This window comes from Olea europaea, chromosome 10, assembly GCF_002742605.1.
Source record: "Olea europaea var. sylvestris chromosome 10, O_europaea_v1, whole genome shotgun sequence".
In the NCBI taxonomy this organism is placed as follows: domain Eukaryota; kingdom Viridiplantae; phylum Streptophyta; class Magnoliopsida; order Lamiales; family Oleaceae; genus Olea; species Olea europaea.
The window spans coordinates 22,948,062-22,972,684 of NC_036246.1; the positions used below are offsets into that span (position 1 = coordinate 22,948,062).

At 32.1% G+C, this 24,623-nt stretch overlaps 1 protein-coding gene across 3 annotated transcripts; it reads left to right on the top strand.

The window, feature by feature from the left end:
- Nucleotides 1-18,145: 18,145 nt before the first annotated feature.
- On the top strand, nt 18,146-24,169 carry LOC111401543 (ubiquitin-fold modifier 1). 3 transcript variants are annotated; one of them, XM_023029329.1, is made up of 5 exons: nt 18,154-18,285; nt 18,397-18,494; nt 18,784-18,816; nt 21,740-21,852; nt 23,945-24,169. In XM_023029329.1, exons 1-4 carry the CDS (start codon nt 18,206-18,208, stop codon nt 21,817-21,819), a joined length of 291 nt encoding a protein of 96 aa, XP_022885097.1. In that variant the 5' UTR covers nt 18,154-18,205; the 3' UTR covers nt 21,820-21,852; nt 23,945-24,169. The 3 variants fall into 3 exon arrangements, with proteins under 3 accessions (XP_022885096.1, XP_022885097.1, XP_022885098.1); XM_023029328.1 differs by lacking the exon at nt 23,945-24,169 and having other exon boundaries at nt 18,146-18,285; nt 21,740-22,078; XM_023029330.1 differs by lacking the exons at nt 18,784-18,816; nt 23,945-24,169 and having other exon boundaries at nt 21,740-22,066.
- The last annotated feature ends 454 nt before the right edge of the window (nt 24,170-24,623 follow it).

Here is a 24,623-nt window from a genome sequence, read left to right on the forward strand (position 1 = left end):
TTGTTTACATTTAAAAAATGAAACATTCAATTTGTAAGGTATCTAAGGGTTCATTTTCAGTTGGATATCCCAAGATGAGATGCAACTTATAAATCAATTGGTGGTTTTAGAAGTATTTTGGCAGCTAAAGTTAACAAGGGAGTCTGGATGATGTTATGTAACTAGATACATAATGAGCAGAGCCGGTCCTATGTTTGATAGGTCTTGAGGCGAACGATAAAAATTAGGTTCCCCAGTAACAAAATTCAAAGGTGTATTAAATATATTGTTTTGTTGTGGGATTTAAGAATGTTGTTTTGTTGTTGGATAATTAGTTTTGGGCCGACTCACCTTATTTTAGGCCTGCTCACCTTGTTATTTAAAAAAAAAAAAAGGCCAAAATTAGGCCCCTAATGGTCTTGGGCCTGAGGCTGCCTCTGCCTCAGGACCGGGCCTGATAATGAGTAGCGTATTGTTGATAATCGGGTGGTAGCCTTATCATCGTACATGTTCAAAAATTGTCAATTTCAAATTAGTTAACAAGGAACTACAATTTTTTAAAATTATTTTATTGAATATTCCGTCCATGATATCGACAGGCTCATGTTTTTTGGGTGCCTCTGAATATAGTTGTTGGGGATGGTTCGTGTCTAGCTATATCATAGTTAATCTTGTTGGAGAAATTACACTGATATTATGCATATTATATTCACAAAAATCATGTCATTTATTTGCGTGAAATCGAAACGTAATTTCGACTTTTGTGAATGGATTTGAGAAGACAATTCAATAATTTACCGAGTCTAAACGTATGAATATGGATTCATCCATTTTCTACTTTTAAATGAAAGTAAATCGAAAGCAAAATAAATATGTAAACAAGGTTAATGAATTTCTGAAATCAAAGTGTAATAAAAGGAATCAAAAAATGAAGTGAGGAAATGCAAATGATGGATTTTTGGTTGAGACAAGTGTTGGACAATTTGTCCTTAAGATGAATTTTCGCCGCATCGATGCTAATGATTCTCCGGCAATCATCTCCCAATATACAACGATCACGTCAAGTCATAGGAGCACTCCAAATGACTTTGACCAACGAATTCGAACGGAGTTCCCTCTCTACCATGACCATGATTTCGATGCAAAGTGGAATCACTTCTATAAAGTGTTTCATGCAATATGACATGAAAGAATAATTTTTGTGCAATGAAAATAAAAGTCCAAATGATCTTATATATAGAAGTTGAAGGGTGGTAGGTAAAGGCACACAACCCAAATTTTAATTTCCTTCAAATAGGACCGAATTTCTCATTCATGTACAAATTAGTCCTCAATCAATTTCCAACAATCCCCCACATGAATGGAAATCCCACATGTGCAAATGATAATGCATGCACTAGTAGAGAGCGAAAAACACTGCATCAGGTAAGGTAGCTTCTGGCTTTGAACCTTCCTTAGTGATATACTATCGAATTTATTAGCTAATTGGTGAACGCGATGTTCTTGAACCATCAGCCATTGTTGTAAACCAAGACAATGGTACTCACACAATATCTCTCATAAACCTTTCATGGTTCTCATGAATTGGTTCATTTTGGCCCTGAACCCATCTTATTTCTTTAATTGTTTAGAGAATTCAAGTCTTGAATAATTCTCATTGAAACAGCCCTACTTCACACTTACATAGGTGATCTCCTATTAAGAGTATTTAGCCCTACTCCACTTGACTTAATAAAGATATAGGAATCTTAACCTCCAACCACTCTGTAGAAAGCATTTTACTATAATAGGAATGAATTAGGAAATTAGTTTCCTAAGTGTTTCATGAAATCGCCATAACTTAGTTGTCTCTTTGAACCAAGATCTTGAGATATCCAATCTACATGGTAGGGTTACCATCATAAGGACTCTTACTCTGTAGGCTTAATCTCGTTCCCTTCGATATGTAGTATATTTGATCTCTTGGTAAACATATATAAATGGATCCACAAGTTTACACCAATGAGATTACTGCTTATGATATTATGTCTACGACGTACATGTCTAGACTTACCATTACCTGTGACTTAGTATCTTTTAAAATTTAGCTTGCCAATGATCAATTTATTTGATAGATACACATTGTCACGAACTAAGAAATCCTCTCATGAAGTTACATGCCTCTTATTAGCTTTATCTATAGCTTTATCAATTCTAAATAATGTTGGAGGACTTCTATCAAATTGTTACACTAGTCTATCATATTTACTAGTGGATTTCATACATGAGTATTCAATATTATTATTAAAGCATTGCAATGCATTTGAACTTTACAAATATTCTCTAATATTCAAATTGTTCTTCTATATCCAAATAACCCTCATGATCGGTTTTCATCCCAATTCATCTACTTTAGGCTTTCATCCATAGACTTAGTGTATGCCATCGCATCACAATATCCTTTCAATACCATATGATATCTTGTGAAATGTAATCAATAGGTCATGGTATGTTTCAAATACCTAAGGACCTCTGTCAATGCCATCCAATAATCATGACCTAGATTACTCGTCAATCTACTAAGTTCATTCACAGCAAAAGTATTATCCGATCGACTACAGTTCTCAATATACATTATAATGCCAACTACTTGTGAATATCTCAGTTGTAACACACTTTCACCCTTATTTTGACGAAGTGTGAACTTATGTCAATAGAGTTTTTGTCGAACTTTCCTCTAATACTTCAAACTTTTTAAATATTTTCTCGAAATAATGAGATTGGGAAAGTACATTTCTTCCGATGTTCTAGAGATTTTTATCTCTAGTATTACATCTGTCACACCCATGATTTTCATGTTTTAACGCTTTGTAAGCATTTTCTTAGCATTTGACACCACTTCGTGACTATTTCCCATCATCAACATATCTTCTATATATAGACACACAATCACATAGGTATCTGGTGTATTTTCCACGTATACACACTTGTCACATTCATTTATTTTGAACTCATTTGACAATATCGTTCGATCAAACTTTTGGTGTCATTGATTAGGATATTGTTTCAATCCATATAAGGACTCAACAAGTTTGCAAACTTTGTGACTTTCACTTGGAGACACCTTCAGGTTGCTCTAGGTATATCTCTTATTCTAACTCACCGTTTATGAATCCCGTATTAATATCCATTTGATGAATCTCAAGGTTATGTATTGCCGCAGTTGCAATTAGTAACCTTATCGAAGTGATTCTAGTCACGGGTGAGTAGGTAAAGAAGTCAAATCCTTCTTCTTGTCCATGAATCAATCTAGCCTTATATTTGTCAATGGATCCATCCGATTTTAATTCATTTACATCCTAAAGGCTTATTTTCGGGAGATATATCTATAGATTTTCATGTATAAATTTGCATTGTGGAATCTATCTCACTATTGATAGTTTCTTTCCAATGCGGTGCTTTCGGAATAGACATTGCTTCTTTAGAAGATTTTGGGTCATTTTCTACTATATATGTTAGAAAATCTGAAATAACAAAGTGAACATTCTAGCTCTCTTACTACGCATTGGTTCTTCCTCATTTGAAGACCCATTTGTAGTTTCATATGTTCTTTTATTCAAACTCACATTTTCTTTGTCTTTGCAAGGAAATATATTCTCAAAGAATATCGCATTCTTTAACTCAATTATGGTATCCTCGTATACATCCGACTTGTGTATAAGGAAACGATATGCACTACTATTATTGGCGTATCCAACAAATATGCAATCAATCATTTTTGGACCAATCTTTATTTGTTTAGGCTTAGGAACTTCAACGTAGGAACTTCAACGTTTGTTAAACACCCCCACACTTTTAAGTGTTGGTAGGAAGGTGGATGACACTTCTTAACTTATATGGTGTCTCTTCCATTTTTTGAAAGGTACACGAAAGTGTAACTTTAAAATAAGTTACCCCCATAATCCCTAAATTGGGGTTATATGTTCATGTAGTAACGTTGTACCCACACGACTTGAACTTTTCACATAAGTTCTCAAGCATTTATGATAACCCCCACATTTTTGGATTATTCTTGAACATAGAGTTTATCAACTCTTTCATAGTTCAATCCATTTATCACTTAGATAATATTTATATCGGATGCTTAGTGAAACTCTAAGTACTTTCAAAATAGTGGTCGTTGCTTCACATGAATGAAAAATTATTTTTTATTCGAAATTGTACTTCAATCAACCATATTAATTTGATCATCCAAATTAAGTCAAGGTCATCTTTAAGGTCGTCACTAGACCAACAACGCTTTTTCAAGTATAAACCAACTTAATTGATTTCACGATTGAAGTCAAATTCAACAATCAAGAAGACTAAACATCTTCAATCATGTACAACTTTCACATTTGTGACATTTCAAAAATAATATTATTCACATCAAATAATAAGGTACATTTCACCTTATTCACATTTGAATGAATTAATTAACCATCAATTTAAAAGTTGTATTTGCAAACAACACAACTTTACAAGAGGACACACCTCTTAAAATTATTCCTAGAATATTTCATAATATTCTTTACATTTTTTGCATAACATAGTTTTTATCCTTTACAAATGAATGTCATTTTACAATCATTATTTTTAAGAATTTTTAGCACCACCACCAACTATAGAGACCATTTGTGCTCTATAAATATTTTCATATTTCAATAATTGGGCAAACAGTTTCCACTTTAAAATGATTAGAACAAAACCACATTTTGTCACTCTTATGTAACTATAATTTTGCGCAAGTCATCTCATTTAATTTCATAAAATTAATTGAGGCTATCATCATTAATCAAGGTTTGTATAATTTTTAAACCAAAATCCCTCAACATATATCGGATTTACAACTTCATACTGTATAAGTCACTTACCGGATTGACACGTATCATGTATGTGGCTTACCATATATGCGACTTACCGTATATGCCACTTACCATATTTGTAACCTACCGTATTTGCTGCTTATCGTATTTGCAACCTACCGTATTTGTTGCTTACCGTATTTGCAGCTTACTGTATATTGTTGCTTACCGTATATGTAACTTACTGTGTATGCATATACTGGATTTACACATACTGATGTGATCCAATAGTCAAGTTCGAAGAAGACAAGTGTAGAGTGAGACCTGTTGATAATCGAAGGTGGGTTGATGACGCAATCGAAGTCAAAACGAGTAAAACAAGTGATGGGATTGTTCTTCCAAGAAACAATTGACAAAACATTGTTTGGGACGCAAAACAAGGCAACTTTCATGTTGGGGTCGAGAGTCGAAGTGAATTGGATCAACATGATACAAGCAACAAAAGTTGAAGACCAAAATAACAACTATGCGGTCGCATAGTTGGCGAGAAATTTCCTTTTTTGGCGCGAACTTTCCTTATTTCATTAGAATTCTATTATAGACAATATTCTTGTAATTTTTAATTCCGTTTTAAACTAGGATTAGAGTTTCATTCATATTAAAATTAGTTTCTGAATTTCTACATATAAATAGATTTATTTTCATTGTAAAACATTACACAACATTATTTTGAGAGAATTCAATAAAGAGAGACAATTTGCCTTTTTTACATCGTTCTTCAATGAAAAATTGAAACTTATCAAGAGTTATAATTTTGTGGCGTTCTACAATTCGGATGTGGGTCTTAATCGTGTAATCAAGGGGTTTTTCAAACTTTGATCTTGTAGGATTTTTTTGGTTCATTGATTCGGGTTCAAACTCTCAAACCTTTTAATTGGCTTTTTTGGAGTTCTAACAATCTAGTTGTGGGTTTCATAGTCAATGTTGCTACAGGGTTCGCATCACATACTGACTAAAAAGGTCTATCCGAAATCCAAACACTTGTATGGATTCACAAAATGATTCACTATGACATTATAATGCCACATTCAGATTCTAGGCTTATTCAAAAACCCATGTTAATTGCCCTTGTGGATCCACTTCACATGATTATCATATAGGCACCCAACAAAGTTGTCTATCCAAACGAAAGAACATAGATTTCCTTCATGCATATTTGTACAATCATTCCAAACGGGGCACAGGTCATTGTATTGACAAATAAATTCTATACGTCAAAATCATGAAAGCACATGCCCGTTCATACTTTTTAACTTCGAATTTTCAACTTGCAAAATATGAAATGGTCCCACAATGTCCATTTATAAATAATCAATTCATAATTTGAAATTATTAATATCAAACATGTAATGGATACAAAGACCAAACGGGCACATGCATAAATCTACCATTTTCATTTTCCTTTGCATTTAAAATTGAAGAGTCACATTATTCCAAACATTTCCTCCAATGGCAGTTACAAAATATACAATGGAACATCAAAATGTATTCCATAATTTCAATACTAATGGTCAGAATTTAATCTCTAACATGAATTGCATTAAACATATATTTGATGAATCCTTATTCTATGCAATAATTTGGAGTCCCTACCACTTCCAAATTAATTCATAATCATTCGTAAAGACAATATGGAAATTCCATGTCAGTCCCCAATTTTCACACTACGATTTTTCTCATATCCATGCCAATGCAAAAATTTTGGAAATGATACATTACATGAATCAAGCAGTCGCCACACCGAGTAGATCCCGTTTTCCACCAAAATTGCATAAAAAAGTCACCATTTAATATATGCACTTGTTCGGCTGTTCATGTTTGTAACGTCCAAACTCAAACTGATTTAAGGATTAATGAAAGGAAATATTCCAATAAAATCATGTAGCATATAACTGTCATTAATCTTTTAATATGGACAAACCCTTTGGATTTAAAGGTACCAACATTTTTGGCAAATAAAATCGGCATATGAACTACTAACGTTTACATTTTTGACAAATTAAATTATTTGGAATAAACATTATAATTTGTTATATATACCATCAACATCAACATGAGTGCACAAAACTCAATTGTAATTCATGCAGAGACTTTATAAACATTGTAATATATTATATATAATTCATGCAAAGTCTTTAATATGGCAAATGGACTGCAAAATAATCAGTTTTGGACATAACCCAATTTAAACATATAAAATAAACACGTTCCCTCAATTGAACAATACGTTTGGTAGATTCTAAATGGAATATAAAATGGCAGTATGCTCGACAAATTCTAATAGAACATAAAATGGACAAGAAGCACCAAAATTCATCTTAAGATTATTAGAGAAATTACACCGATATTGTACATATTATATTCACAAAAATCATGTCATCTATTTGTGTGAAATTGAAACGTAATTTCGACTTACCGGAATGGATTTGAGAAGACAAATGAATAATTTACCGAGTCTGAACGTATGAATATGGATTCATCCATTTTCTACTTTTAAATGAAAGTAGATCAAACTTTGCAAAATAAACATGTAAATAAGGTTAATGAATTTTTGAAATCAAAGTGTAATCAAAGGAATCAGAAAATGAAGTGAGAAAATGCAAATGATGAATTTTTTGTCGAGACAAATGTTGGACACTTTGTCCTTAAGATGAATTTGCCTCGCATCAGTGCTAACGGTTTTTCGGCAATCATCTCTTAAGATACAACGACCACGTCAAGTCATAAAAGCACTCTAAATGGCTTCGACTAACAAATTTCCTCTCTATCATGACCATGATTTTGATGCAAAGTGGAATCACTTTTATAAAGTGTTTTATGCAACATGACATGAAAAAATAAATTTTGTGTAATGAAAATAAAAGTCCAAATGATATTATATATAGAAGTTGAAGGGTGGTAGGTGAAGAGACACACCCTAAATTTTAATTTCCTTCAAATATGATCGAATTTCTCATTCATATATAAATTGATCAAATCTATTATGAAGTTTTGCTATATTTTTTTGTTCTAATACGAAGTAACTGTAGAATTTTCTCGAATCAAAGGTAAGAGAAAAGTTCTAGTTGATCCAACCTAAACTCTTAAAATTTGAATAAATCTAGTTATTCATCAAAAATCTTGGTCATTTGTTTTATAAGATGAATGGATAGTTTGCTTTATGACAGTCCACCTTAATTACATCTACTAATCGAACTTGAAATGAAAAAAAATAAAAAATAATAATAATAACTAATCACAATGTTAGTTTGTTGATATTGAATAATAAAATAGTGATTGTTAATTTGACGTAAAATCAAGCTTTTTAATTAGTCTGTTTTCTAGATATATTTTCATTTTAAAAAAAATTAAATAGTTGTGCAAGAATTAATTAAAAAAAATGACATTGGATCGTAACATTTGCCATGCTTTTTACTAAAAGTCAATGTGTTGAAAATCAACTCGATCTTTGACTCAAACAAATTAAAGGTCAAAGGTTAAAACGATTAAATCGAGGCTGAATTTGACCCTTAAATGAAAATAACTAAATAAAATAATTAATATATAAATTTACGTCTACCAATCGAACTTAAAATGAAAATAATAATAATAATAATAATCACAATGTTAGTTTGTTGATATTGAATAATAAAATAATGATTGTTAATTCGATGTAAATCAAGTTTTTTAATTAGTCCGTTTTCTAGAGATATATTCATTTTAAAAAAATTAAATAGAGTTCAAGAGTTTATAAAAAATAAAATAAAATAAAATCACGTTGGTTCGTAACATTTGCCATGCTTGTTACAAAAAATCAATGTGCTGAAATTTGACTCGATCAGTGACTCAAAAAAGTTAAAGGTCAAAAATTGAGCGATTATATCATGGTTGAATTTGATGAAAATAACTAAATAAATTGATTAATATATAAATTTATTTGTATCATTTATAACTATTAATTAAAATAGTATTTTAAGATCCATTCTTTAAAATTTGTTAATTATTGCGATTTAACTTTCAGAATATTTACAAGTTCCAGCCAGGATGATTGATTAGGACAAAATTCTCAAGTTTCCATAAACTGTCACGCTTTCATGGTAGTAGAGGAGGAGATGCGTCGGGTCCAAGGGGCCCCCCATGTGGCGACATGGGGGCGAAAAAAGGAAAGGGAGACCAATCAAGCTTGACACCTCCCCCATGAAATAATCACAGATGTGTCAAAAGCGAGAGAAATCCCATCCCTCTCTTTCCTTTTTTTGCCCCCATGTCATCACACGAGAGCAAGAAAAATGGAATTTGATTCCTTCTTTTTCTTTGAACCCACCCATTCAAAAATCCTCCAATTCTCAAAGGACAATAGAAGAAATCATACTTTATATGATAGGTCAAAAGAAAATACTACAAATTCATTGGTTTCGTGATCTTATATATTTCAAAAGTGCAATCTTCTACCTTTAGTTAAAAAAAGAAAAAAAGCAAAGACTAATAATTAGATTGAGTTATTTGGTTCAATTAGACGGAATCTAAATATTGGAGATTGGATAATATATATCCAATCAGGATCCCTGTGGTAGCTCTAACAAGCATTGGAATTTAGCCCCTACTTGTCATTCTTTATTTTATATTCTTTTTCATTATTTTTTCTACAGTACTACTTTTTAATAACACATATTTCATTAAAATAATATTGCGTGCAAATAAAAAACTTTTCCTTCTTTTTAACCATACATTCTCCATCAATCACTATTTCATAATACATTTTTTCAAATTAATGGACCTCAAATAGGGCCTTAATTGCAAGTATTATATAATACTTGAGTTTAATTGTAATTATAATAATGTTTTGAACTTAACCGTAATTACTTTGAAAGTTGAAAACTTAATTGTAATTGTAGTTGAAGTTCTAGAACTACACATATAAATAAATGTAAATTAATTGGATTTGAATTTGAATTCAAACTTCTATTTAGATTTTAATTTGAGACTCCTACTTGGATGTGAAATTCTTTATTTTATATAGATTGTAATTGTTTTATCTTTATAAATAGAAACTAGATGGAACTTATATATCCTATTGAATACAACAAAACATAAAACAATAATTTCATAGCATTCAAATTTAAAAAGTGAAAAAATATTTTCCTTACTTTATTCAATTTCCGATAAAGAATCCACCCACTAGTGTATTATTGACTTTAGAGAATACATAGACAACTTGGAAGTTTGAAGTATCAAGTTTTTGAAATTAAAAAGCTAAAAGCTTGTAATTCAAAGAGTTGAAAATTCGTGATTCAGAATTAATAATCAAATTTAGGTAAAAATTCAAATCACTTATTCTTAATATAACATACAGATGAATATCTAGAAGATTTTGTTTATTATTATTATTTATTTTTTTGAAAAAAGCTTCTGAGTTAGTTTACTTCCACATTCCGAGGACTTCAACTTAAATTAACATTTGAGTCAGATATTCAGCCTGGAACATAGCACCAATCTATTTGACATCATTATCATATTGTTCATTAAAATTATTCGTATTATACCTTGTCGTATTTATATTGAAGCCTTTCGTGTTCGACTATTTTAGGTTGTCTCATTTTATTATTAATGAAAAAAATATATTATGATGTATAGATAAAAATTGTAAAATGTCATTTTTTAACATTACATTGTGATGAATGTACTCACCAATAACTTCAATAAATGTACAAAACCAAGCTCAATTTTTGTAACCCCTTTCAACGCCACCAAGTTCCTCCAAAACCAAAGCTCAACCCCTAAACTTCACTAGGGTTGCCCGACAAATATGAATAGCCCATAAAAAGCCAGGAATCCTATAGAGAGAAACGAAGGTGGGCTGCTCACAAGGAGATGGAGAAGAAAACACACGGCTGATGCTCACAAACAGAGGAAACGGTGGCCTCTTGGTTTGTCTTGCCACACTTAACACAGACGCATAAAGGGGAGGCAAAGCAAAATATTCAAATGTGCCAAAAGAGGGAAAATGGGTTAAAGCCTTTAATGGGCCATCACTTAGTGAATGGGCCTTGATCAACCATTACTTAATTAAAATGTTACTTTGCCCCTATTTGTTTTTCATTATTTGGCCACTAAAATGAAAAATATGATCATTGTTCATCACATCAAATCATTATATTTGAATTTCTATCTCTTGCGGGGAAGACCCGTAACGACTATATTTTTCATTCTCATTCTTATATTAATGGGGAACAAACGGGCCCGTCTTGTCATGTGGTATTGATTGCCTATTTCATTCATTGGCTGAAGCCTATTATATTAACCTATAAACATGATCGCCCGTTTGAGATTGTTTGACAACATCGTGTCTTATTTGATGGTAAAATGTCACCTTTAATGCAACTTATAGAACATGATATATTTGATTCTTCGAACACTTGTGCCACAACACTTGCAATTGTTTCTCAATCTTCAACCAAACACGTGGTGAGATAAATATGTTGAAATTTTTTTTATGTTATGTTAGTATTGATTGGGATTTTCTTTTATTACAAAGATGAGTTAGATTTTAGCTTAACCATGCTTGAATGTCTAATTTGTTATTGTGATCATAACTAAATATTAGACTTCGTGGCTGGTGCACCTTGTGCTTTTGGGCCCATGTTCTTAATGTAATGAATATGTATATTTCTGTTAGGTTTCCCGTAATGGAATCTGTTGCGTGTTGTCACACCTGGCCAACTTACCTGGGACAATGGCCCACTCATGGCGATCCACGCGGCATTCCTGCCGAGGTGGCACACAATGCCGAGGTGGGCTACATCCGAACTGCTTCGAGCCGAAGTCCATATGCCGAGGCTCCTTTTTGTCCGAGGCCTACTAATCGAAGCCAGGGTGCTGGAACCAGTTGAGAGCAGCTGAGGCCCTCAAGTAGAAATATCATGACAAATGGCCGAAACCCCGAACCTAATGCGCGAGCCTCTAAACCACAAAGAAACATCCTCCATCCTCACTTCTCCCAAGAGATCGCCTGCACAGATCTTATTCGAATAATTGATGGAACGTTTGTCATAAGCATAGAGGTTAAGTCTTGTCACTAGCATGGAGGCCTTGCATAAGCAATAAATGCGCCGTAAGCTAGCAAGTCAAGCCCCATACCTAGGAAAAGATGCTTGAACTAAAGAGATGAGGCCACGTGTCACTTCATCCAAGGGCTCCCATTTCATATGTACTACTATAAATACTTCCTTGTGTAATATCAAAAGACTAATGCAAGGATCAATACAAAGAACTACATTTACCCAACTCTCTCTCAGTTTACTTTCAATACATAAATCGAGTTTATACACATTTACATATACATTTATGAACACCGATTGGTAATTATTGTACAGTCGGATTACGAATAACCCGTCGGATTCCGAATGTCACCGTCCCGCGTCGTTGGGCTACTCCCACGCCCTTTGAACTGCTCGTTTTAGACCGTCCACGTGTCTTAGCGTGTTGGACATTCGCCCACGCAAGCGCGGGTGGGACTGACATCTGTTGGCACACTTTTTGGGGTCAACAGAATCTGTATGTTGTCGGTGATTGATCCACCAAAGCTTTTGGAATTCATAAAGAAAGTGAAATTTCTTATTATGGTTTCAAGATGTAATCATTGAATTGCATTCTTAATCTCTATGATTTTTGTGTTATACTTTTATATGTAATCTAGAAAAAATTTAACCAGTTGGCATAAGAGCCAACACATTATATTATAGAGTCAAAACCATAGAATTAGTTAGGTCCGATATATTACTAGCTATATAATTTTAAATGATGTATAACACATTGTGTTAGATCTGATTTTTTTTATGGCACACACTATACTTGTTTTAGATGTGTAAAATTAAAGAAATTTATTATATGAAATGTTCAAGGTTATCTTACAATGTTAGCCTGTTAGTTGTCTCGAAGTTCATATATTAAACTGTGTTTTGGGATTTTCATTGTGCATGACATGTTGTAGTCTATCCTTTGCCTTTTTCTTTCGTTGTATGATAACATTACATGATTTTTGTTTTACAAAATGGATAATGTTTAACCCAATGTCACAATGATCTCATAAGTAACATTACACGGTTGTATTAGATCTGACCCCTTTTTTTTTTTTTTTTTGTAAAATGTAGTGTTTGATCTGGTTTAGTTCATGGGATGTAATGTACTTGCCTTTGCATTTTTTTCACATCCAATAACGGCTTAGTACTGCTTTTTTACTTATTACGGTAATGAAACTAAACTCTGATTGTTTTAAAGATCCATTTTATAGGTCGAGGCTTAAAAATATTCTCTATAGGGTACCCTATATGTTCTCTTCTTATGTACAATCATGATTGTAGGGTGTACATGACAAAGTTTGCAAAGTACCTCATTCATCCGCAAAAGTGTCAAGAAATGCCAGAAAGAATCGATGCACTTGTAATTAGGATTCATTTGGCTTCCCAGTTCTATGAGAATAGCAATGCAAAGCACAATGAGGACTATGACACAAACTCTTATCTCATTCCAAAGAGTGTTAGGAAGGCAAGGAATGATGCATGTGTTTGATTTTGGATCTTGAAATGCGTATTCTTGCTTACAGCTTCCTGATCTTAATTGCTTGTTCTTGATTCTTGTTTGATTGTACAAAGAATGAGAATTCACATATGAGTTGGGGATCATGACTCTATATATATTTTTGCATATGTATTTTGGCATATTATGAAAAACAACCCAAAGGAACATGGTCTCTACACATATTTAGGCTCGTATCATATTAGATGCTCAAAGTCCAATAACTTTAATTCTTTATTAGATCACTTTAAATGGACTTAACCTTGAGATATCATTTAATACACAATTAATTACATATGTAGGTTCATATGACAAATTAAAACCCAACAATCTCCTACTTGGGTCACATATGTTACCTTATAAATTTAAATAACCTTATGACGTCTAAATTTTGCTATCATAACCAAAAACATCTTTTAAATAATCTCTTCCATTAATTATGTCAATATAGAATCAAAGTGATCTTTGTTACAAGTATCATATTAACCCATCAATAATCACGTATATCAACACAATTAAATGACATAGATCAAAGCGATCTTTGTTACAAGTATCATACTAAACCCATCAATAATCCCATATATCAACACAATCAAATGACAAAGATCAACTATGGATGTGTAGTATAAAAAATACATGAATGTGATTCAAACATATCTATTTTCAACTGGCCCTACTTTATTCTTTAATGAGATCAAACCAAAATACTTTAATCATAGTGAAAATAACTGAATATTTATTTCTACAAATTAACTGAATATCGATATATAAAATTATGTGTCTAAAGCAGACAACATTCAAATACAAACTCCCACTAAACCAACATATCATTTAAATGTCCAATACCCATGTAAATGATGTACTCATGAAAAACTTTAGGTGGTAATCCTTTAATAAATGAATCGGCTATTATAGAGTTTATTCCAATATGTTATATAGTAACAACTAAGACTCTCTCATTAGCAACTAGGAACTTGATGTCTATAAACTTCAACTTTGTTGAACTCTTATTGTTGTTTGAATATAAGATAATTGACTCCATGTCACAAAATAACTTAAGTGATTTTTCAATCTCATCCAAAATTTATAGTCCAATAACAAAGTTTCGTAGATATATTCTTGGATTGGATGCCTCATATCATTCTATAAACTCTGCCGCCATGGTTGAGGAAGTTACAAGTGTCAACACTTTACAGGATATAGCTCCTTTAGCCAGCAAATAGACATAGCCAGATGTATATCTTTGACTGTCTTAACATCCAACAAAATCGGAATCAAAATATCTAATAATCTCTAATTAGTCTGGTTTTTTATATATGATCATGTAGTCTTTTGTTTTCTATAGATATCAGATAACCCGCTTTGCCGTCTTCAAATGATTCATCCCAGGGTTACTCTCATATATTTGCTTAACATTCCAATAATGAATGTTATATCTGAATGTGCACAAACCTAAGCATATATTAAACTCCCAACTACTAAAGTATATGAAATTTTCTATATTTTTTTCTCTCGAAGCTCATTCTTAAGATATTGATTGAGATTGAACTTGTCTCCCCTAATAACAAGGGTATCATCTGGTTTACAATCCTACATCTCAAATCTTTTGAGTACCGTTTAGATATAACTCTTTTTTGATAATAAAAGAATATCCCGAGAATGATTTTGATTTATCTGTATCTCTAATACAAAAGAGGCATCACCAAAATGTTTCATCTCAAAATTTTTTAACACAGTTCTTTTGGTTTTGTGTTATAAGCATCTATTATTGCAGGCAAGTAGTATGTCACCAACATATAATACTAGAGAAATATACTTACTCTCACTAAACTTTTGATATAAACAATGACCAACTACGTTCATCTCAAAATCAAATGAGACAATTATTTGATGAAATTTGTGATCCATTGGCAGGAAGTCTGCTTAAGCTCATATATGGATTTATTTAATTTGCAAACCATTTTCACAGGGTCTTTAGATACAAAGTTTTTTAACTATACCATATAAATCGTTTTATCAATGTAACCATTGAGAAATGACGTCTTATACCAATCTGATGTAGCTCAAGATAAAAATGTGTCATAGGTGTCATAATAGTCATGAAAGAGTGTTTCATTGAAATCGGAGAAAAAGCCTTTTTAAATTATATGCCTATCTTTTGACTAAAGCATTATGCAATAAGATGAGCTTTATATCTGCACCCATCACCTTTCAAATCCCTCAAATCCCCCTTGATTTTGAATATCCATTTATAACCAATGGGTTTCGCATTGGAAGCTAATGTGATGAGTTCCCAAAAGTTATTGTTTCATGTACTTTAACTCTTCATTCATGGTATCAATTCACTTTTGAGAGTTATCCATTTGCATTGCTTGATTAAAGTTACATTTTCCCGAAGAAAGATTATAAAGTCATCTAGAATTGCGTTGAGGTTGTTGAGTTTGTTCTTCTATAACAAATTCTTAATTGTGTGTAATGGGTTCTGGAATATTATCTAAATTTGAAATTGCATCTTGAACAAGATCTGAAACAGGAATTTGTCCTTGATCTTGATCTTTGTCAATTACAATAGAAAGAATAATAACATATTCCTCCCTCAAAGTTAAAATCCTTAACCACATCTTTCCCTGCAAACTCTACATCTTCAAAGAACCGAGTATTTCTCGTTCCAAAAATTGATCTGTTAGTGAGATCATAGAATTTGTAACCCGTTGACTTTTCATAATATTCAATAAAATAGCAAGCGACAGTTTTAGAGTTCATTTTATTTTTAGATGGCCTATGAGGCCTTGACTTAGTAGGACAACTCCAAATGTACAAGTGCTTCATACTAGGCTTCTTGCCTGTCCAAAGCTTATAAGGGGGTTTGACAGTTGCTTTATTACTTGTGCATTTGAGTCTATTCAATTGTGCCTATCCTCAAGAATAACTCCTTCACTCACTTTATTTTTTATTTGCATGATTATGTGACATGTCTATCTTCGAAACTCTATTGAGAATATAAGCTGCATCCTTTAGTACTTCTCCATAGAGAGATTCTGATAAGTTGGAATAACTAATCATACTTACTACCATGTCCTTAAGTATTTTTTTGTCTTTCAGCAACACCATTTATACTAGGTGATCCTAGCACGGTATACAGTGGGACGATTCAATATTCCTCTAGCAATCCAGCAAAAAGGCACTAGAAGTTGTTCTCCTAATCTGTCATAGTATCCTCCATTATGGTTAGACCTGAAGTGTTTTATTATTTTGCCGAGTTAATTTTTAATCTCAGTCTTGTAAGACTAGAACATGTTCAATTATTAGGATTTCTCATGAATGAAATACAAGTACCATAGTAAGAAAAAACGTTCATGATCATAATAAATGAGTGTTGATCATTTCAAGAAGTTGGAGGGAGTGATCCACATATGTCAGTATGAATTAGTTTTAAGACGTGCGAAGTCCTAATGACACATAATCTCCTTATATTTGTTTGTTTTCCTTTAATGTAATTACCACAATCACATTAGTCTGAAAAATCAAGGGACCAAGAATTCCTTCTAACACAAACATTTTGATTCTCTTTTGAGAGATACGACCTAAAGGCTTGTACTATAATGAAGCAAAATTCTCATTGACTAATTCACGTTTAATACCTCATGAATTCACATGTAATATTTTATAATAATTGCTAATCACATTGAGCAACTATAGATTATCATACGTGGATAAAGAACTGATATCTACAACATTTGAATTAAGAGAAATAGTTAATTTATTATTTCTAAGTGAACAAGAACAACCAAATTTGTCCAATATAGAAATAGGAACTAAATTTTATCTAAAAGATGGTACCACAAAAGTCTCTCTCAAATTCAAATAAATATCAGCCTATAATAATAATAATAATCTAAAAATTCTAATAGCCTCAACTTCAATTGATTTGTCGTCACTCACATAGATGAATCTTTCAGCATCATCTGACTTTCGGCTTTTTAGGCAATCCTGTATAGACATACTTATATGAATAGTGACATCGGAATCAATCCACCAATTATGTCTAGATATTGAAACTAAATTAACCTCGAAACAAATTAAAATAAGAAGTGTACCCTTTTTTACACTTTATTTTTGTTGGTATTACTCTAGAGTATTTGGTATAATAGAAATAGGGCTAGGTTTGGGAAACTTTTATACATTCACATTGAAGTAGTGAATTTTTGTTAGGAAGTTCGAGCTAACTAATGATAAGGATCAAAAATAGCGAATTGTGAAAGTATGTCGCCCATTATTATAGAGTTGAGTACTTTTTTTTTGGTACCATCATGGATCAAAATTTAACCGATACCTAACTTAAAATCGAATTAAAATCTTAACTCTATTTAAAAGAGATCCAGTCCTTTGATAGTGGTCTTTCGAATTTAATTATGTTCAATTTTGAGTAGTAATAAACACAAGTCATTTTTATTGGAAAATGTAGAATCACTTCTTAAATTTAAAAGAACAATTTTGACATAACATTTAGCTTCATAAAATTAGATATACATAAGAGGATTATATGAAAATTTAATACTGATTTGGACAATATCCATCATGATGGACTTATTATGCTAAAATATTAAAAAGATTAACTTGATGTAATTCAAAGATTTGAGATCCTTTTGATTGTAGAGCAATAAGTTAGAGGACCAATGTTGCAATTTTCCCTTTAATATCATTTCATTTCTTCCTCAGGACTTTAAAACGCCAAATATTTTATTTTGTAAACGAAAATTCGTAAAGAAAATAAAAAAACCGAAGAGAAAATGGCGAGCGGTGGCGCCGGCGGCGGAAAGGTCTCTTTCAAGGTCACTCTCACTTCCGATCCCAAACTTCCGTTTAAAGTGTTAGTTTCTCCTAAATTACCCCTTTTATCACTTTTTCTTTTATGTCAAATTAATTTCCGTTTCTTAAAGAAAAATGTTTAAATTTTTTTTGGAATTGAATTCATAAACAGGTTTAGCGTTCCGGAGGCAGCACCATTTACTGCAGTTCTGAAATTTGCCGCCGAGGAATTCAAAGTTCCTCCTCAAACTAGTGCTATCATCACAAACGGTATTTTTTCCTCGTGTCATTTTTTTTTTTTAAATTGATTGAGCTTCTGGAACTGAATTTTTTCCTGGAATTTTCTATTTGGACTCTTATTATTATTATATTTTTAAATTGATTGAGCTTCTGGAACTGAATTTTTTCCTGGAATTTTCTATTTGGACTCTTATTATTATTATATTTTTAAATTGATTGAGCTTCTGGAACTGAATTTTTTCCTGGAATTTTCTATTTGGAATCTTAAACTGAATTTCTTTTGTTTATTTTTTTTTTTTTTTTTTTTTTTTTGGTGCAGATGGTGTGGGGATTAACCCTCAACAAAGTGCAGGTGCCTCTGAAATTACATTTATTTAATAGTTATTTTTAGCTCATTATTAGATATTCCGGTTGGCATTAATTTGTTTGTTTACACTATAGGCTTTTATAGATATTATTCTTATGCATGTTTGGTAAGCAATATTGAATGAAATTGGACAGTATAATAAAAAAGAGTTTAACGTGTCTTACTCTCCATTGTTATTAATCCATCCAACCAAAATGCCATATATTTTGTTTTTGACTTAGGTGTGGCCAATTTGCTTGTACAGAGTGTGGTGATGCTTAACTTTGTTGCTTTGGAATTTAATTGTAGTTTCTTATAAACTTTACTACTTTTTTCATGAAAGGTCAAAATGCAATATGTTTTGTTTTTAAGGAGTAATGGGAGTTAGAAATAGGGATGGGATAACAAATAATTTTTGGAAGGTTTCTGACATGTTTAGCATGGATCAAATTTTGCTCCATATTCTCCGGCACAATTGGATTTTCTTTCCCCTCTTATATCCCCTTTCTCCCTGATGGAAAGTTGGCTCCTTTTTTCTTCTATATGTTTTTTTTTAGTTAATAGGGAACCCCCTCACCCCCCACCCCACCCCTCCCCCACCTCCAAAAAAAAAGAAAAATGAAAAAATGAATGAAAGAAAGAAAGAATAATTAACAATTATTCCTTTGTCACGTGATTCGAGCTTTTGAAAAATCCACATTTAATTTATGGTGTTAGGAAACTACATTTGTAATGTATGTTTTCCATTTAAAATAAAATTTCAAACTTACTATATTAATCATCTCACTTATGATAAAGGTGGCACCCCCAAATCTAAATTTTAGGCCTCAAGGCTGAGCTTTCTTTTCTTATTGTATTTCCCCCTACAATTCTATCAAGTACTTTGCCGCTTAACACTACAATGGGGCATCTCTCCACAGTGGTCATATTCTCCCTTATCCGCTCTTTCACTATCTATTCATGGGAACCATATGAAGGGGCCAAATGGGATCTTGCATTTTGTAAAAGAGCTTCAGGGTAAAGTTACATTGACAAGCTTCCACTAAAAGTTTTTCTATTCAGTAAAAGCACTTCCTAAAAATATCCAAATAGGTCTAAAATCTGCTTCTTAGTCTTATAAGTAACTTTTAAATTTTCAAAACCCTACTAAACGGGCAGTAGCAGCATATAGACTCTGGCTGTTATTTGTTTTCACAACCATTGATTCTGGTGCCATCGGCCACTAGCAGTAACCCTTCAATCCTTGTCGATATTATTATTTTGAATTATGAAAAAGCAAGTTTTTTTTTTTTTTTTTTTAGTGCACAATCTTACCTCATTACATCTTCTGATTTGGCAGGGTAGTGATTTAAGACTCATGATTATAAGAGCAGGATCAGAACTATAACTATGTTTTAGGGTGGCTAACATTTAAAGTTGGGATGGACACGAGCTTTTGGAGTGGGCTAAAACTTTTTTATGATCAATCTTTATGAAGTAAATGAGCGAACATATTTTTGGGCCAAACTTTGGGATGGGCTATAAAAGTGATGTGATCTAAGTAGATTAGGTTAGAAGAGGGATAAATAGACCAATATTAACATAGAGTGCTGCGTTTCCCGAATAATATGATTCTATTTGATTTTCTAATAGATGTGAGGATGGACCGATTAAAAGGGGCAAAGGAAAATGATTTACGTAGCTGATGCCAAATTTATTGTGAATAAGGTTTAGTTAGTGGTGGTCTTGGTTATTATTATTCGTATTTAATTTGTTAGAGATAAGTACTATTACATAATAACATTGTGAATTCACATTTAAGTATTACACTATGCATTAACATGATTCTGTTATCATTATTCTCAAGTCAATAAACCAGTTCAAAGTTACAAGAAAGTGCATTGATATGTTCTATAATTTGGATTCGAGTAAGTGATTACAACTTTTGTTCCAAGGAAATTGGGTACAGGTCCTCCATGATGTGTTAGGATTTGGGGGACTATTATTGTGATTCTGGCTTGTTCCAGCACTATAAATATGCATCATGCTATAGAGCATTCTTCTTATTCATTAGATGTTCAGTGGAGGAGTTCTCTGTCCTCTAATTAAGCCCCTGTTTGATTCCCATTTTTGGGATAAAATGAATTATGGAATAGTAATTTTCTGGAGAATGTGTGGTTAAAAAGTAAGAAAAAGTTTTTGAAATTCGTGTATAATTATTTTATAGAAGAATGTGTGGTTGAAAATGTGATTTAAAAAAATGCATTCTTGGAAAAATGGGGATCAAACAAGGGCTAAATCACGATAGTGGCATTATGTTTGATTTTAACAGTGTCACACATCTCCTTCCTTTCAAAAGCACTTTCGAGAAGAATGAAAGAAGATGGAGTAATTCTGTGGTTTTTTTTAATTAAGTAGTGAAGTAAATCTATAAGTGTCTTCTCAAAAATCATGCACAAAACATAGTTGATAAATGTGATTACCGTGGTTCATCCTTGTACATATATCAGCTTTGGATGTTAAACTCTATTTTTGTTAGTTCTACCGTGAAGAAATTTTGATTTACTTTTTGTGCTATAAATTAATATTTAATAAATGTCTAAGGGTGATATTGAAGTGAATATAATTGCATTTGTCCTGAGATGGTGAAGTGCCATAACATTATAAATTCGTCCACATGCATGAACACTATTTCAGTTATTTTGTTCTTACCATTTCTTTCAACTTCTATACTAGATCATCTCTGATTGTTTTCTGTTTTCTTCATGTTATAAACATAATTCTGCTATTTCTTGACATGGTTCTCTGAATTTTAATTTTTACGGAGTTCTAATGCTAGACCGATATCTATACATAATTCAAAATTCTATATTGTTGTTGGAACTTCATTTGGCAATTTGATTGTAAAATTTTTAACTCCTTAACCAATATAAACGAATGGATCTTTCAGGTAATGTATTTCTCAAACATGGCTCAGAATTGCGCTTGATTCCTCGCGATAGGGTTGGTGCTTATTGGATGACATCTTAGGCTCAAAGAGCAGATGGTTTACCTTTTCTCAAGGTCAAATTTACATCTATCTAGATCATTATCCATATTCCATTTTTACATAACTTTTGAATGATACTTTCTCAACTAGTTCTAGGGTGGTGGATATCCAGATTGTTGTACTCCTAGACTGAAATGAATGATGGAAAGCTCTACTTCATCGTCATGGGTTGTGGTTTAGATGGTGTTCTGAATTATATATATTCCACGAAACTCTAGAATTAGTTGCTAGTTAAGACTTGGAAAACTAACGGGGTTTTTGGATTCCTTAGTTGGGTACTTGGGTTTTCCAGCACCGACAACCTTTATTTTCAAGCTCTTTTTTTCTACATTCATTTTCAACTGCACATTCACGTAATAAAATATTATACACGTAAATCCAAAAAAAAATTTCCTACTTTTAACCACAAATTCTTCAAAAAATTACTATTCAAAACATAGTTTATTCCATTTAATGGTTGTCAAACTGATGCTAAATGCGTTTAGTTGTGCTTAAAATGTTTATGTCTAGCTATATATTGACAGTGAGGTAGAAATTTCTTTCAAAATGAGTGACAAGTACAAACTAAGAAAACAATTAATCACATACTTGTTTATGTGAACTGCAATACCAGGCAGCTACTTTTCTGCTGAAGAGTAAGCTTGTTCACCATGGCAAGAACATTACTACTTGGTACTATATATATAGAGTAGTCTCTAACACAACTTATCGTGGCGTGTTGAGCAGGAGCTAGATATTATAATTAACATCTGTTGCACGACTTTAATATTTTCAATTTTGTTTTGGGTATATATATAGCTAGTGGTCCGCAATTACACTTAACCTTCCCATCGTTGCTGCCATCATTGTCACTTGTAACATAGCTTGTCGTGCAACCATCGTGCTATGACCACTTGTAACTTATCTTGTTACATTGCCACCATATCGTCACCGTCGTTGTCACAAACACTTGTAATGTACCATCTTCATTACCACTGCTATCACAACTAATGATCACCTTCCCAAATTGAAGAACCACAACTAGTCAAACTTGAAGCGAACACAACTACCACCTCCTCAAATCAATCAAAGATTGCCATCTCCATAACAATCACCCAACTCTAGTTTGACTTTAGCGCTCAATTTGAGACTTCATAGTTTACTTTGCCACTAAAAATCCAAAGTTGCCACCACTACCATAACTACGAATACCCATGCATGCACACATATCTGAATAGTGGAGGAAGAATGAACCGAAAACACCGATGGATAAAATTAACCAAAAACAATTGGCAGTTTGGTGGCGATCAGTTTGAATGTGTGTGCCTGTCTATGGGTACAATCAAAAGCAGTGTTTAGACGATAAAATAGTATAATAGTTAAGTTTGGAACTTTTGAAAGAAAGAAAAATTGTGGGGTGTAATTTTCAGATTAAAAAATTGCAAATATTCTATTATATTTGCTTGATTATTTGATTGGCGTGCATGTTCAGAGAAAAGCCCATTATTCCACAATAGATTAGGAATGGGTGAACCCATCTTCTCGAATAAAACACTAGCCCTTCGTTCTTTTAGCAAAAATTACCAATTGACATCAATAGTTTCTAAAACCATTTGTTTACTAATGTAGTGTTTATTTAATAAAATTTTATTACTTTCTGATTGATCGTGCTTTAATTTTAGTCACATATTTAATGCGATTTTATCAACTTTTAAACCATACATTTTATTAAAACATAACACATCATATGTAATTCGATGATGTGTTCCACGAGGATGAAATGGAGAAAATATTGGATTAGTCCATTGATCACCATATGAGGGTCATTTATGTGCCATAAAATGTTCTTCAATCGGAATATTGTTGACCGACTTTATTCAAGGATGGTCATGCATTTATATCCAAATGTGATCGTTGTCAAATGAGTGATATATCTTGAAAGGATGATAATATATCGGGTTGTATTTCCTAGTCATTTTCACTTAGTAGTTTAGCTTGGTTTTTGCTTGAGGGCTAACTGTGTTTGGTGGTGTTGATAATTGTAATTCTTACACTTATTTGTAGTCATTTACTTGTACAAATGTTAGTTTATTACTCATTTTTATATTGAATTTTCGTCATTTTTAGGAGAAAGGCGTGCGCTTTAACGGAGAATGAGGAGTTGTGGATCAAGAGATGGATAGTATGAGGTGAAAATCAAGAGTTAAAGATAAATGTGGTACGATCGAGGATTGAAACAGGATAAAAAACTAGATTTGGACCAAAATTCGTCAGAAATCTCCTTATAGCCGCTTCCAAATTTATCGTGCTCGCACTTTTTCAAACTGAGACAATTTCGGCATTTTGCTTGTTCACGAATTTTAATGATGTTTTGGACATTTACGACATATTTTTCTAAGACTACAAATTGAGAAAATAAAAGCAACTTTCTTAAGGATTCAAGAGAATTTGAAAAGAAGACATTTAATAATTTCAACTTATTCGAATGCCTACTATAGCTAACACAAATTTTATAATTTTCCACATAGAATATGCTTAAAATTAATTTTAAAAATTCAATCTGTTTTATCAGTTCAAATTTAAATTTCTTACCACAATATAATAAACAATGATTATTAAAAATTATTTAAGTTAATTATATTTTCATGTTTTCTATCTAAACATGTTCTTCACAAGTAATTTTCTTCGTAGTTAAAGATCACATTGGTGGGCAATAATCAATACTTTAAAATGTAAAAACGCAATATTAATATATTATTGTGCAATTAAAAATATAATCCCGTAGAAAAAAATAGTGCTATTTACA